Source organism: Diceros bicornis, chromosome 3, assembly GCF_020826845.1.
Source record: "Diceros bicornis minor isolate mBicDic1 chromosome 3, mDicBic1.mat.cur, whole genome shotgun sequence".
Taxonomy (NCBI): domain Eukaryota; kingdom Metazoa; phylum Chordata; class Mammalia; order Perissodactyla; family Rhinocerotidae; genus Diceros; species Diceros bicornis.
Window position 1 is genome coordinate 46,122,730 of NC_080742.1, and position 14,557 is coordinate 46,137,286.

At 35.7% G+C, this 14,557-nt stretch overlaps 1 protein-coding gene across 1 annotated transcript in view; it reads left to right on the plus strand.

Annotated features, from left to right (window-relative positions):
• The window catches only part of ITGB8 (integrin subunit beta 8), an 80,722-nt gene that overhangs the window by 31,604 nt on the left and 34,561 nt on the right, over nucleotides 1-14,557 (plus strand). The window contains exons 2-3 of the mRNA XM_058526851.1: nucleotides 589-674; nucleotides 6,504-6,675. Of these exons, the coding sequence (XP_058382834.1) occupies nucleotides 589-674; nucleotides 6,504-6,675 (258 nt within the window). The remainder of the gene's footprint in view (nucleotides 1-588; nucleotides 675-6,503; nucleotides 6,676-14,557) is intronic.

The window sequence follows — 14,557 nt, forward strand, 5'->3', positions numbered from 1 at the left end:
CACTTTATTTCTAAAATACTAAATCATGCCATTATATCTGGTTCTGATATCCTTCAAGCCAAAATAATCAATATTAACACAATCAGAATTCCCAAGTTAATTACTCTGTATCCATTAAGATTATTTCTCAGAAACTTCATTCACTATGACTCCACATGGATTTACATGTTGAGATTGGGTCTGTATGTGATTATTTTTACAGGAAAAATTCTAGATCCAAAAATGCCTCACTGATTCAGATAATATGAAATGCAGTGAAACTTTAGCACGCTAAAAAATTTGAAAGATCCTCTACTATTGCAGCAGAATTCAAGCCAAACCCCAAAACCTAACTAAAATCACATTTTTATCACTCTCCTTTTCCCCAACCTTATAAAACCAAATAATAACTCTCCAGGAAATGCAGTATCTATTAATTGCAGTGAGTGGGTTTAACTCTTCCCAGTGAAATTATATATATTTTGATGTCCTGTACTTAAAACTATTGGTCAGCTTATTTCAGTTTTAAAAATACATTTTCATCTAGAATTGTATGTATTTCCTAACATGAGAGTGAACCATAACACCTCGTTTTCTCTTCCATTACAGAAGACAATAGATGTACATCTTCGAATGCAGCGTCCTGCACCAAGTGCCTTGCACTGGGTCCGGAATGTGGATGGTGTGCTCAAGAGGTATGCCTTTTTGTTCGTTCATTCTTTCTTTTTTTGCTCTTGTCTCTTTTCCTCACAGTTGACCTTCTCTCTAGCTTGATTTCATTGCCCTAATATTCTATGCCTTGAGGGTACATCAGGAAAAACAAAGATACTGCTGAACATCAGGAAAATTTTATTTGGTTTTATGTTTGGAAACAGCATATCTGGCTGAATATAAAATAAAGTATAACCTTTTTATTAGGAAAATTATGGTAATTTTGAAATGAAGTGCAAACCATTTTATGTTTTCCATCTGTTCTATAGAGAGAATTGGCAAACACAGTCACTTTTGATGGGTCAGTAGGCTTCGTGTGAAATTCTTGCTGCAGCTTGGGGCATTGGGTTATATATCCAAGTTGGATAGTTGTCTTGTACTTGCTTATTAACGAAAAGCAAGCTAATTTATTGGTCTGTTTAATTTGTTTTTATTTGAAATACTGGAGATAAGTGATTTACTCCATTTCATAACATTGTATATCAATTTGTTGGTTACTTATGGAAAATGGGATGGTTTTCTTTTGACATGTGACCCTGTTCATGCAATACTGTATACATTTAAATTCTGTGGAATGGAAAATAATTCAGAAAATGTTTATTGTTCAAAATTGGTGTTTTTATATTCTAAGAGAAACATATCCCAATAACAACTTTTTAGTAAAATAATTATGCATTTCTTCTTTCTTGGCTCTAATGTTGTTTTGTGTTTTTTTCTTTTGTTGGTAATTTTAAATCAGAACTACCTTATATAATAAATTGCAATGAAGAGGCTCTTTGCTAACTTGGGGTTTATTTTATGAAATTGCCTAGGTAATTTTACATTTATTTATGTAGCTCCTGGGAAGTGGAACAAATAGATCTTTAATAGTCTTTTGCTTGACATGAAGAGAAATCTCTAGCTTTTGCCTCCTCTGATTTAACTCAAAAACTGCACCTACCATCATCTTTCCAACCTCTCCTGTTACTGCTTGCCCTTATGCATCCCCAGGGGGAAAAAGAAAGGTGAAAAGTAGCAAAGGATGGTGGATATTACTTTCTTCTATGAAGCAAGTCAGGAAAGAGGCAGGAGAGGGGTTCATGAAATAGTAGCCATGTCTGAAAATTAAGCATCCCTCCTATTGACAGACTGGAGGCTTCCTGGATATACTCTGAGCTTTACCAGTGAGAAAATCAGATGTCATTCAAAACTAGGCATTGCTTCACCAGAACCCATGGAGACAGAGAGGACAATTCCAGAGTTTCTGGGACCAATCCTATCACTTCCTATGAGCCAAGTGACCAGACAGAATTCACTCTATTCTCTGAGTCTCCCTTTCTTCATCTCTATAACCTTGAGTTTGGAGTTTACTTCCAGGTTATTCTCTGTCAAGAATGTTTCATGGCTTCATATTTCTTGACCCTAACTCAATACTTCCTTTTAGATTTTTCCTGCACCACTAAGAAAGATACTTAGAGTTGTGAAGTTTGTGCCAACTTGACATCAACTGCCTGAGAACTTTAGTGAGTGTAGTTAGGATGAATTTTCAAAAGGTGCTTCAGAAAACCAGTTGTCAGCTAAATGCAACATGCCAGCCATATAGAATGTCAGGTTCCAGAGAGACCCTTTCTCCATCTCACACCTCTGCTAGCACTTAAAATCTGGAGAGTCACAGTTATGAGAGTAGTAATGTCAGTCCTGCCACAGAAGGAGAGATTTTGAGTATTCAGAGGAATGGGTGGTCAAATGGAGGAAGGTAAGCCAAGTGGGAAAGGTGGCGTGGCTGTCAGAGCAGAGAAGGCAAACCTGTGTCTGCTGTTGGTCAGATCCTCAGAAGAGGATCTCAGAAAACATTTAGAAATGACTCAGTTGTTCATGTCCCAAAATATACTTCTATGTAGTGCAGGCTGGTCTAATTTATGTGTTGAAAAAGCAGACTCTGAAATGAGATCAACTTGGATTCAAATCCCAGTCCCATCAGTTTCTAACTGTACAAACTTGGACATGTTAACCTACTCACTCTGAACCTCAGTTTTCCCTAGCTCTAAAATGGAAATAATAACTGTACCCTTGACACACTGTTGTGAAAATTAAATGAAACAGTATGTGGGAAGCATTTGGCATATAGACATTGCTTAAGAAATCAGAGTTGTTACCATAAGAACTTCTGTGAGACTCTAGAGCAATTCACTCAGGCTTAGCAAACGAAGAGAATTGCCTGTGTTACAAACACAAACTCAGGGGAAGCAACCAGTGTTAGGACTCAGCCACTAGCCACATCATTAACAGAAGGAGCTGTCCACTCTCTACAGGCTGACCTGACATCATGGAGAGGAAGAATGTAATGGTTAATTTTGAAAGATCGCCCACCATTTAGGCACAGGCAACTGATGTCTTTTATTTCTCAACCAGTAAGGGTGGAGGGACAAGGAAGAAAGATGCAGTTTTTCTGTTTGTGATTAGGAGAGATAAACAGTAACAAATTAAGCCTGGTTTGTATAATTTTCAAAGCTGGTCAAAAGTGAAAGATCACTGGAAAATTTACCCAGAATATACTCAGTTTGCCTAGAATCTTGTGTAGCATGTTAATCCGCCATTCTATATATTTCCTTCTCTATATATTGCCTTCTCTTTCTCTCTGTGCTACATAAAAGTAATTGGAAAATATTTAGAATACACAGAATCTTATCAATATTACCTAGTTTAATGCCTCATGTTCCTTTTTAAGATATGTGAAAGACTTGACAAGTTTTGAACACTTCTTTTCCTCTCCTGCCTGATGTGTCAGATATAGGTTGTGACTGCATAGCCAGAAGTTAAAAGGGCAGACTTAGGCATAATTATACTAAAATATGATACGAAGAACATTGACTGTCAAAAGGAAGATGATAGGATTCTTTCATTTCTGTGCCAATTGCCATGTTTGGAGGTCAGGAAGACTCAGAAATGAGTAGGAGAAAAAAACTTTTCTTATTTATATCCCCAGATTTTTCATTAAATGAAAGTAACAACTGATGAAAAGCCAATCAGGGTAACTTCATCCTGGGCTTTTCGTTCTCAAATAGGTTTCAGATGCAGACAGTTGGAGGAGTATGAGTTTGCTTGAGTATTTCTTGAAGAAAAAGTAAAACATAAGAATTAGAAGAAATTAAAATGACACAAAACACTAAGAATTAAAAGCGTGTGGTTTCAAATTCTTTTCTTTTATACAAAGTGGAAAGTAGGCCACAGTGAGTAGGGGCAGCATTCCATTCTTTATTGTGATGCCACGGTCTTTTCTTCCCTTTTCAAACCTAATTGTCAAATTGGCAGTGTTTTTCTAATTTAGTTTTTACAGTGGAGTAAAAACAGCCATGCTGATTCAGACATTGCAAAATAATTGAGACTATTTTGTCTATTTCAGCGAAATGATTTGACATTTAAAGGTCAAGTGGCATAGCCTGATGTATAGTTGCAGTGGATTAACCACTCTCCCTTCTTTTCCATTCTGTATATAAAAATAACAAAATCCCTGGCTGAAAAGAAAAATCAGAGTTATTTGTACTTTATTTCCTTTCCTGACTTGAAGTCTTAGAGTTTTTACATCTGTAAAATGCCTGTGGCCCTTGGTCTGTGGCCTGCCATGTGAGGCATGAGTGAGTATACACGTACCAAGCCTCATGCACCCTCCTAGTCCCCAGGCTCCAGGACGGGTGGGATGCCCGCATCTAGCCTAAGGCTTTCTGAAGGAAAGTGACACATACGATAGCAGTATTTACCACCTTTCTCTGAGGAAGTCCATGTTGTTTATATACTAAATCTCGCACTTAGTACCTCTAAGTTTTACCAATAGACAGGATAAATTTGGATATAAAAAATTAAAGCTTTGAACGTCTTAAACTTCAGGCTAAAATCTAGGTGTATGGTCAATAGCAAAGCAAACTGAATTTTTCTATTCCCATGAAGTCATCTGCCAAATGAGTCCTCGAAATCTTGATTGAGAAGGACATATTCTCTTTTGTCTTTTAATTATATTTATACTACAAATGTGCTCCACACTCTAATTCAGGATCAATACTATAACGGGTCACATAGTAAGATTTTTTAAGTTTTGTGGGCCATATACTGTCTATTGCAAATTCTTCTTTTTTGTTATTTTATAGCATTTTAAAAATGTAAAAAGAAGGACTGGCCCTGTGGCGTAGCGGTTGAGTGCGCGTGCTCTGCTTCGGCGGCCCAGGGTTCACAGGTTGGGATCTGGGGCACGCACTGATGCACTGCTTGTCAAGCCATGCTGTGGCAGTGTCCCATATAAAGTAGAGGAAGATGGGCATGGATATTAGCCCAGGGCCGATCTTCCTCAGCAAAAAGAGGAGGATTGGCATTGGATATTAGCTCAGGGCTAATCTCCCTCACAGAAAAAAAAGGAAAAAGCTTTAGCATTCAAGCCATACATAAACAGGCTATGGGTTGTCCCACTGTCCCTAGTTTTCCAACCCTTATTCTAAATAGAGAGAAGAATTAAATTAAAATCCTGTATGAATGTTTTTATATTGCCTACCAGCACCATCCCATCTAATTACTCACCAGTGCCAAGGGTGTCTCTGTTCATAATTAGTGATCTCTTTTTCAACTAATATTAAACTTGATAATCTCCTTTCTCCATAATCCTATGACATTCTGTGCTTCCCCTAAATTTAATGCCCATGATAATTACATTTACTTGCTTAATGGCTGAATTCACTGATGGTCTGTTGACTCTTTGATGACCAGGACTCTATCTGTCTTGTTCCATTCTCTATCCTCAGCACCTAACAAATAACTGTCCCTGAGTAAGTATTCAATCAGCCTTCTTTGATTGAATGATTAATTGATTGGAAACCCAATTCTCTGAATCAGCTGAACTAAAGGAGGAATGACTGAATGCCAGATCAAAATAGCCACTGCCAGGAAGATCACTGAGCAAATATCCAGCAAATGTGTAAGCAAATATCTCCAATAATTCAGGCCAACATTATATATAATAAAACATATTTCTATACTTTTCAGTATATTTCCTGTTCATAGGAAAAAACCTGAATAGTTACACAAAAATAAAAATATCAATTTTTTCTCAGTCAGAATAAATTAAATTTTAAGCTTGCTCTGTTATTCCAAGTTTATTGGATGGCTATTGGATAACCATCAAGTAACCAATGCTGAATGGTAATGAAAGTTCCTGATTCAGTTGCAAAATCAGGAGAATCTGAGCTGCGATCTTCCATCTCCCAGCCTCATTATGAGCAACTTCTTTGGTTTATTAAATTACTTACAGGCTGTTTGTGTGTTATAAGTTGGAGGATTTTATAGTCTAATGAATGTAGATTTCCAATTCATTCTTTTATGAATTTTCAGTACCTAATTAGGCATGTGATTTCTGAGGACTTGCTCTCATATTCCAAAAATAATAGTATATAATAAACATACCAGTTGGGTTCTTTGAGAACTGAGGCTTACATTTGGAACCACTGAATGGTCTATTTTGGCTAATTTTCTTTTGGAGCAGTCTTTCCAAAGTAAAATATTTAGAAAGAATTAATTTTACAGTGATCAGTTAATAATACCTAAAGTACTTGATTTAAATCTTCTCTTTAATATTCATTTTCTTCTTTTTAAATAAGATTTAGAAATTAAAGCTTTATTTAAGACAAATTTGCCAGTACTCTTATTGGAAACATGCAGCTATTCTGAAGAGTTGCATAACTTGTACAATATCTGAGGATGGCTCCTTTGCAATATTTGTTATGTGGTTTTCTTTGGTTATAATTGAGATGATATGCACTTAAAACGTCAGTGATTTTCCTTCTTTTAAACAGGATTTCATTTCAGGTGGATCAAGGAGTGAACGTTGTGATAGTGTTTCCAATTTAATAAGCAAGGGCTGCTCAGTTGATTCAATAGAATACCCATCTGTGCATGTAATACCAAGTGAAAATGAAATTAATACCCAGGTGACACCAGGAGACGTGTTGATCCAGCTGCGTCCAGGTTTGGTGATTTTCAAATAAATCTATGATGATTCTTAATTTGAAATTACATTTAATTTTATTTGCTCATATTTAATATTTTGTGGCAGGCAGTATTGTTGTAGTTGAAATAACAGCGGGCTCAGCTTCAAGAAATCAGAATTCTAGTCTTTATTGTGCCTATAGCTAGCTAGCTGTGTGGCCTAGACACTCTTTGCAAACCTGATCACACTGTATTATGATTATTTGTTTCCAGACTTGATCCCATTGTAGTGCAATTGTGTTCCTACTCCACTGCCAGTTCTGGAAGAAAGAGAACATGTTTTATTCCACTCTGTTTCTCCAATGCCTAGCAGAGTCCTGCATGTAGTAAGCACTTCATAAGTATTTGTTGAATTTATTAGTTGTTAATTAGTTAGAGATGTGAATTAGCTTAAGCTAAGTCCTCAGAGCCTTTGTGAGAAACTTTTAAACACAAAACTACAATTCATAATTGTCATAATTAACTTGAGCTGCTTTGTGATGGGCCCTGAGATTAACACACATTTTTCCTCCTATACTTCTCTTGTATTTGCCCTTCCATCACATTGTATTCCACAGTTTGGCACTATATGCTACATATAGTAGGCCACTGGAAATTACTCATTTTCCTCCAGTGCTAGAGAATCCCAGTGTACAAACTACATATGGCCAGATAAGTTCAGGTACACAGGTATGCATCACTCAGATGCATTTAGTTTTAAGAGGTACGCAATTGCCTTCAAGCCTTCATTTTTTCATTCTGGGTGGTCTTGTCCTGGCATTAAATTTTTAAATAACCATTACTGATACATGACCTTCCTATTCCAAAGCTGAGCTATTTCTTCCAGACTCTTGGATTACCAGAAAAACAAAGTCCATTTCTTTCTTGGCCCTAGGCATACTCCCAGCTACCAATTAAAACTGTGCTCTTCACCATATAAATAATTATAGAGCCCAGTATGGTCATATATCAGCAACAGTTGGAAATGGATACACAAAAATGAAAGTAATTAGGTTGGTAAGATTATGGCGCTTGCCATCTTCTATTGCTGCCATAACAAAATACCATATACTAGGTGGCTTAAACAACAGCAATTTATTTTCTCACAGTTCTGGAGGCTATGAAATCTGAGATCAAGGTCCTGGCTGATTCTGATTAGGTTCCTGGAGAGGGAGAGAAAGTGACAGAGAGAGAGAGTGTGTGTGAGAGAGCATGCATGAGCGCTCTGGTGTTTCTTCTTAGAAGGGCACTAATCCCATCATGAGGGCCCCACCCTCATGATCTCATCTAAATCTAATTATCTCCCAAAGGCCCCCATCTCCAAACACTATTATATTGTAGGTTGGAGCTTCAACATATAAATTTGGGGAGACACAATTCAGTCCATAGCACTTGATATATAAAGTAATATTTTCAAAGGCAGTGGAATATTTTTAAAAATTGATCCTATTTTAGACAAGAAAACTGAATTCCAAAAAGTGAAACTGTTTTCATAGGCCAACATCTCTGAGCACTGTGCAATAAAATTTGAAATCACTACAAGAAGATAAACAAATATTAAATAAGAGAGAAACTAAGAAAAGCTTCTCCTAAACAAATTCTTATCTCCAAGAATAAATCAAAACTCTAGTCATAGACTATTTAATAACAGCAATAATAACAACAACAACACAAACAAAGTGTATGAGATGTGACTGAAATTGCTCTCAGGAATATTAAAAACTGCAAATGCTTTTATTATTAAAGAAGAATGGACAAAAATTAACTAAGCATACAAATAAAGATATAGAAACAACAAAAACAAAATAACCATAAGAAAAACAAGAGGAAGGAATTTATAAGTTAAGAAAAAACAAAATTAATGAAATGCAAAATAGAAATAAAAAAGTAAAATAAATGTATAAATCCAAGAGCTGGTTCTTTGTAAAGCCCAATAAAATAGATAAATTGTTGGCAAAACTAATTAAGAAAAGAGGACAAAAGCAAATAACCTAACTATATAGACGATACCCAGAGAAAAAAATATTGGTAAAAAAGACTAAGAAAATATTAAGCACAAAAACCTGTAGTAAATGTGTAAATCTTGATAATATAGGTAGTTTCATAGGAAACTATATATGACTAAAATTGATTCAAGAAGAGGTAGAACCCTAAGAAACCTAATAAAGATATAAATTAAGAAAATTATAAAAGAAACACCCCCTAAAGACATTAGGTCTAAATGTTTTCATGAGAAGAAATGATTTCATGTTTGCCCAAACATTCAAGGAACACATTATCCCAGTGCTACATAAACTCTTCCATAGTTTTAGAGAAGGCCTAGAAGCTACTCAATTTTTACAAGGTTAGCATAACCCTAGTATCAAATCCTTAATAGCATTTTAGGAAATTAAATTAAACTGCATGTGATAATAAGAACAATACCACCATACAAGTAGATTTAACCTAGAAAACCCAGGGTACTTGATTATTTTGAAATTAATGTATTTTTATTATCTCAGTTTGCCAAAAGGAGAAAAAAGATATGATTATCTCAATAGATCCTGAAAAATCATACAATGAAATTTAGTGTCCATTCCTGCCAAAACCAAAATTGAAGTACATTTCCTTAATATATGTTAAAATCCTTCTGGAAGTTTTACATAAAAGCAATTAGACGAGAAAACTGAATATGATTATAAACATTCTGAAAAGATAAAGCAAAATTATCATTATATGTCTACCTTGAAAATCCAAACAAATCAACTAAAACTATTAAAATTAAAAATAAAAAAATTGGCAGGTTGTTTTTTTAAATTTCCTATATATTATTAAGTATAATGAAAAAAGGGATCAATTCAAAGCAGCAACCTAAAATGTAACCTGTCTAGGGATAAACTTTTTTAAAAAGGTGTAGGATCTATTGTGCTACCTAAAAGAAGATAAGAATAAATGCAGAAGAATTTTATGTTCCTGAATAGGAAGATAATATAACAATAACAGTTTTCTATAAACATATTCTATAAAAGTAACAAAATCCAAATGAATCGATAAATGTAAGACAATTCCAATCAAATTTGAATGCAATTTTTTTAAACAAATCTTCAATGATACTCATTATGCATGTATATAACAGCATATTTATTTGGGATACATTCCTAGAAATAGATTTATTAGGTCAAGTATATGTAAATTTATTTCTGTTTTTAATATATATTGTCAGATTGTTCACAAAAAAGAGTCAGCTTTGCCTGTTCTCATTGTTTTTAATCTCTTCAGTTTAAGTATAACTAGTCCATTAGCTGTTCTCTTTTGCCTCTTTCCTAGTACTAGAAATCTTGAACATTTTTCCTAAGCTTTCCTATGCCAGCTTTGGGGTTAATATATAAAGCTATATTTTTACCAACTCCAGATATATAGAAACATCACTCCTCATGATGTAAAAGTCCTTACCACCATGACACATATTAGAGTAAAGGATTTAATATAATGCATTTCTAAGTGTAAAATGCATTTATCCCCTAATATTGAATTTTATTTATTTGATTTATTTATAGCTAATCACTTTATTCTTATCTGATAAAAATTTATTACCTTCAACGTAGCATCTATTAAAATTTTTTTTAATTTTTCATGGATATTTCTATTATATCATATACCAACTAATTAAAAAATGACATTTTCTTTTACTTTTCAGTTCTTAAATTATTCCTTTTTTCTTATTTTTACCTATCAATTTTAAGGAAAAATAATAACAGAAATAGGCTACTGATCCTTGTTCATGTTCCCTAAGAACATTGAAATGAAATCTTTAGGAAGGTAGGAGAAAGAAGGGAATTCTCTAATTCTGCTTCAGAAGTAATGCAATGTATAATCTATACTTCAAAATTCAAGAAAATTTTTTGAACTTGATTCATTTTAACACCGTAAAGAAAAAAGGACTTTAACGTAGCTTAATTTAAAATGTAAGATTTTTCAGCTATTCTTCCTAAATTCAAAATTTTTTTCAAAAAACATAAACATGTAGAAATCATGCATTTTTCTTTCCCCTCACCCCCCTGGCACATATCCTCCATTTTATCCCCCACAGAAATTCAGCAATGTGCTGGATTTAGTCTGTACCTTGCTGTTTCAAACCAGTTTCATTCTTGCGCTTTCTCCTTTCCTTGCCCAAGTCAAACTAACAGAAATTGGCTGCTCTTTGTTCCTGCTACGGTTTTCCACATTTTCTTATGGTTTTTCAGTTTTATCTTATTCAGAACATTTTTTAGTTATCTTTTCTTTTTTTTTTTAATTTTATTTATTTATTTTTCCCCCCAAAGCCCCAGTAGATAGTTGTGTGTCATAGATGCACATCCTTCTAATTGCTGTACATGGGACACGGCCTCAGCATGGCCGGAGAAGCGGTGCATCTGTGCACGCCTGGGATCTGAACCCGGGCCGCCAGCAGTGGAGCGCGCGCACTTAACCACTAAGCCACGGGGCCGGCCCTAGTTATCTTTTCTTAATGTCCAGTCATGTTCATTGCAGCCAGTTCTTCAGAGATGCTCACACCATTATTTTAGTGATTTAAAACTCATTCTAACAGCTTTTAATTCTTTGGGCTATTCAAACCAATACTGGCAATAGCTCTAAGTAGGTCTCAATTTGCCTCCAAGTCCTCTTTCTTATTCTATGTCACAGACTCACTTCTTCCCTTTGAAGTTAATTGAAGGGAATAAGGATCTGAGCCTTCGGAATCTCAAAAGGTATGGGGATAAAGCTTTCCTGGAGATAATATAAGTGGTGACATAAACATTTTGGGGCCAGATGATACTCTTTTCCTACTAAAGAGAGAAACTATTTAAGTTCTCCCTAAATTGTGGGAAAGAAGGCATAGATATTAGCTTCTTACTGTGATAAATATGTGGGCCTTTTGAAATGCTGTATCAAAATATGCTTCAAATATACTTTAAAGAATATTTATGAGTGGCTATGCATGTACCAAACTCAGAGGCTTCAGAGATGAATAAACAGCTCTTACCCTAATATTGCTTAGAATCTAGTAAGAGTAATGGTAATAATTACCAACATCTACATATTTACTGTGTACCAAGTACCATGGTAAATATTTTACATAGATTACCTCACTTAGTAGTTCTTAGCCATTAAAAGAATCCACCTCTGCATAGCTCCTCTCTCAGAGCAGCATTTAAGACATAGCTACTTGCATTGATAAGCTCACAATGGTGATAGCCACAAATATTGTCTTATTTTTAGATATTTCTTTCTCATCCGATATATTCAAAGCCTCTTTAATGTCATCTGCCCTTTGAGCCCTGTGTTGATGGCACCCCAGTATGAACTGAATGGAGATTTTATCTAGGGACACAGTATCCATGTTCTCATGAAAAGGTATTTCTGCTACCTCCAAAAGAAAGTTTCTCCCTCATATATAATTATCCAATTCAAAGCCAATTTGAGAGCATATTGTAGGGATTGTCTCAAGCTCATGGGCAAAACATGTTAACCTAAGCTTGGTCCCTTGAGTTTCCTTCTTAACAAGCAGAGTGGGGTTCGGGGTTAGCCTATCTAGGGCTGCCTACCTGGAGCTAACTACTTAAAGCTAGAACCTTACAGGAAACTCAAGTGCCTTGCAGTTTAAAAGTAGTGATTATTGTTCTCTCCGGCAGTGACTAAAAGACCTGTGTGTGGAAAGATTCTTTTCTCCTTTATTGAAAACTTGTCTTACTGAGGCATCAGCCCACACTGAGGTCTTCAACTGACCCAGGTACATATGCTGATGCAGCATCTATATAATCCAAAATCAAGCTACAGCAGCCTATACCCTCCAACTATGATCATTTGGCAAAGCTTCCTTACAGCCCTCTTCTTTGCTGAGGCCGGTGAGACAAGGATTTGCTTGCTGGGTCATGAGCAGCAGGTGTGTGCTGAAAGCCCCTGTGTGGTTAGCATTTGGTTGGACTTCCCTGAATAGCTTAGGCCTCCAAGGACTGTGCTTTTGTTGATGCTATACAGACTCTGCCTGTTGGCTGAAATAACCAACCAACAATATAACAACCTGATAACACACTGAATATCTGGTGCATTTTGCACTTACTCTGTAAAAACAGACAGCCGTTCATCTTTAGACAGAGCCACCATAAACTACAATGATCCATCTAGATGAAAATACAAGGTAGCCAGTGCCTAAGGCCTTCAGCCATATGCCTAAGTCAACAGTTAAAAAACAACTACACAATTTGTAAAAAAGTTTTTTTAAATGCTGAACCACACATTAAAGTTCAAGTTCCTCCACATAAACACACTCCCCAGCTATGCTGCATTTCTATTTCTCATTGACACAGCCCTGTGTACCAGATTCTATCATTCTCTTGAATTGCGCTTCTTTACCCCACTTGCAGGACACTTCCACACGAGCAGGTTTTTTCACCAGATACTGGAAAAGCAGAGCTGAATATATGCTCTCTGGAGACAGCCCAGCTCCTCAAGGGAAGGAGTGAGAGAGTTGGCTGGGTGGGCTACTCATGCTCAATTTCTCCTCCCAAACTCTTGGGCCAAAAAAGTAGGAGTGTTACAGTAAAGGGATATGCACATAAAGGCAAATTAGGAATGAGTAAATAGCCTCCTTCTACCATAATTATTATTATAATATACCAGAAAAACCATACTATTTTTAATACATTTACTAATTTGGCTGAAAAACATCTGACCTGTGAACTAATTTAAAAGAAAACATTGCTAATTTTAAGCACATTAAGACTGAAAATATATGTATGGTGCTGGCCCTGTGGTGTAGTGGTTAAGTTCACGCGTACCACTTCGGTGGCCCGGGGTTCGCTGGTTCAGATCCTAGGTGCAGACCTACTTACCAGTCATCAAGCCATGCTGAGGCAGCCTCCCCCATAGAAGAGCTACATTTCTACAACTATGATATACACCTATGTACTGGGGCTTTGGGGAGAAAAAAGAAAAAAAAAGAGGAAGATGGGCAACAGATGTTAGTGCAGGGCTAATCATCCTCAAAAAAACAAAAAAGACTGAAAATATAATGTGATAAATTAGAGGATTCCTTAAATACGTAGATCAGGCTACCAAGTATATATAGAAATTGGTGTTTATTAAAAAAATGCGTTTCCACTCAAAATATTCTCTGTAGACAAATAATTAATGACTTACAAAGCATTTGCTTTATTGTTTAAAAAAGTAAAATTCATGAATTGCCTGTATTTAAATTGATGACTTTTCGCCATATACTTTAAAAAATTAAATACAGAACTACCATCTCTGAAGGGTGCCATATCCTCATGTACAGGGATACAGATCCTTGTATCAAATGAGAATGGACAGCAAACTAAATAAAACTGTCTTGCAGACAGTTGTCCTTGGAAGGCTCCCACAGTCCTCCTTGTGGTGACCCTCTCTTCTCATCCAGTTCCTTTGCCTCTGTGATCCCTCTTCAATATATGTTTGTCAGGCACCCACTATGTTGGACACATTGCCCAGGTCCACAATGTGGCACTGCTAGGTACCATTCTTTAGACCACTGTCTCATTCTTTTTTACAACTAACTGTTTGGAAGAAGCTTATCAAATAATTTATGATGAGGTGCTAATTATTTTGAGTAGCTTAATGTACTTCTCAGTACCAGAGTTTTCACATCTTATATGTAAATATGGCTTAACCCAAAAGAATAAATTTATATTGGCATCCAATGAGGGGTAATTTTTTAAGATACCTTTCTGGTTTTCTTCAAACCTGAAAGCCACCTTCAAGTAAACACAGCCACCTACTCTGCCTTGAGGTAGAATGCTGCTTGCTGTTTTGTGCTGTATTTTTCAAGATACTAGAAATACAGGTTCATATGGTGACAAATATATTCTCCATTACATTTACATTCAGC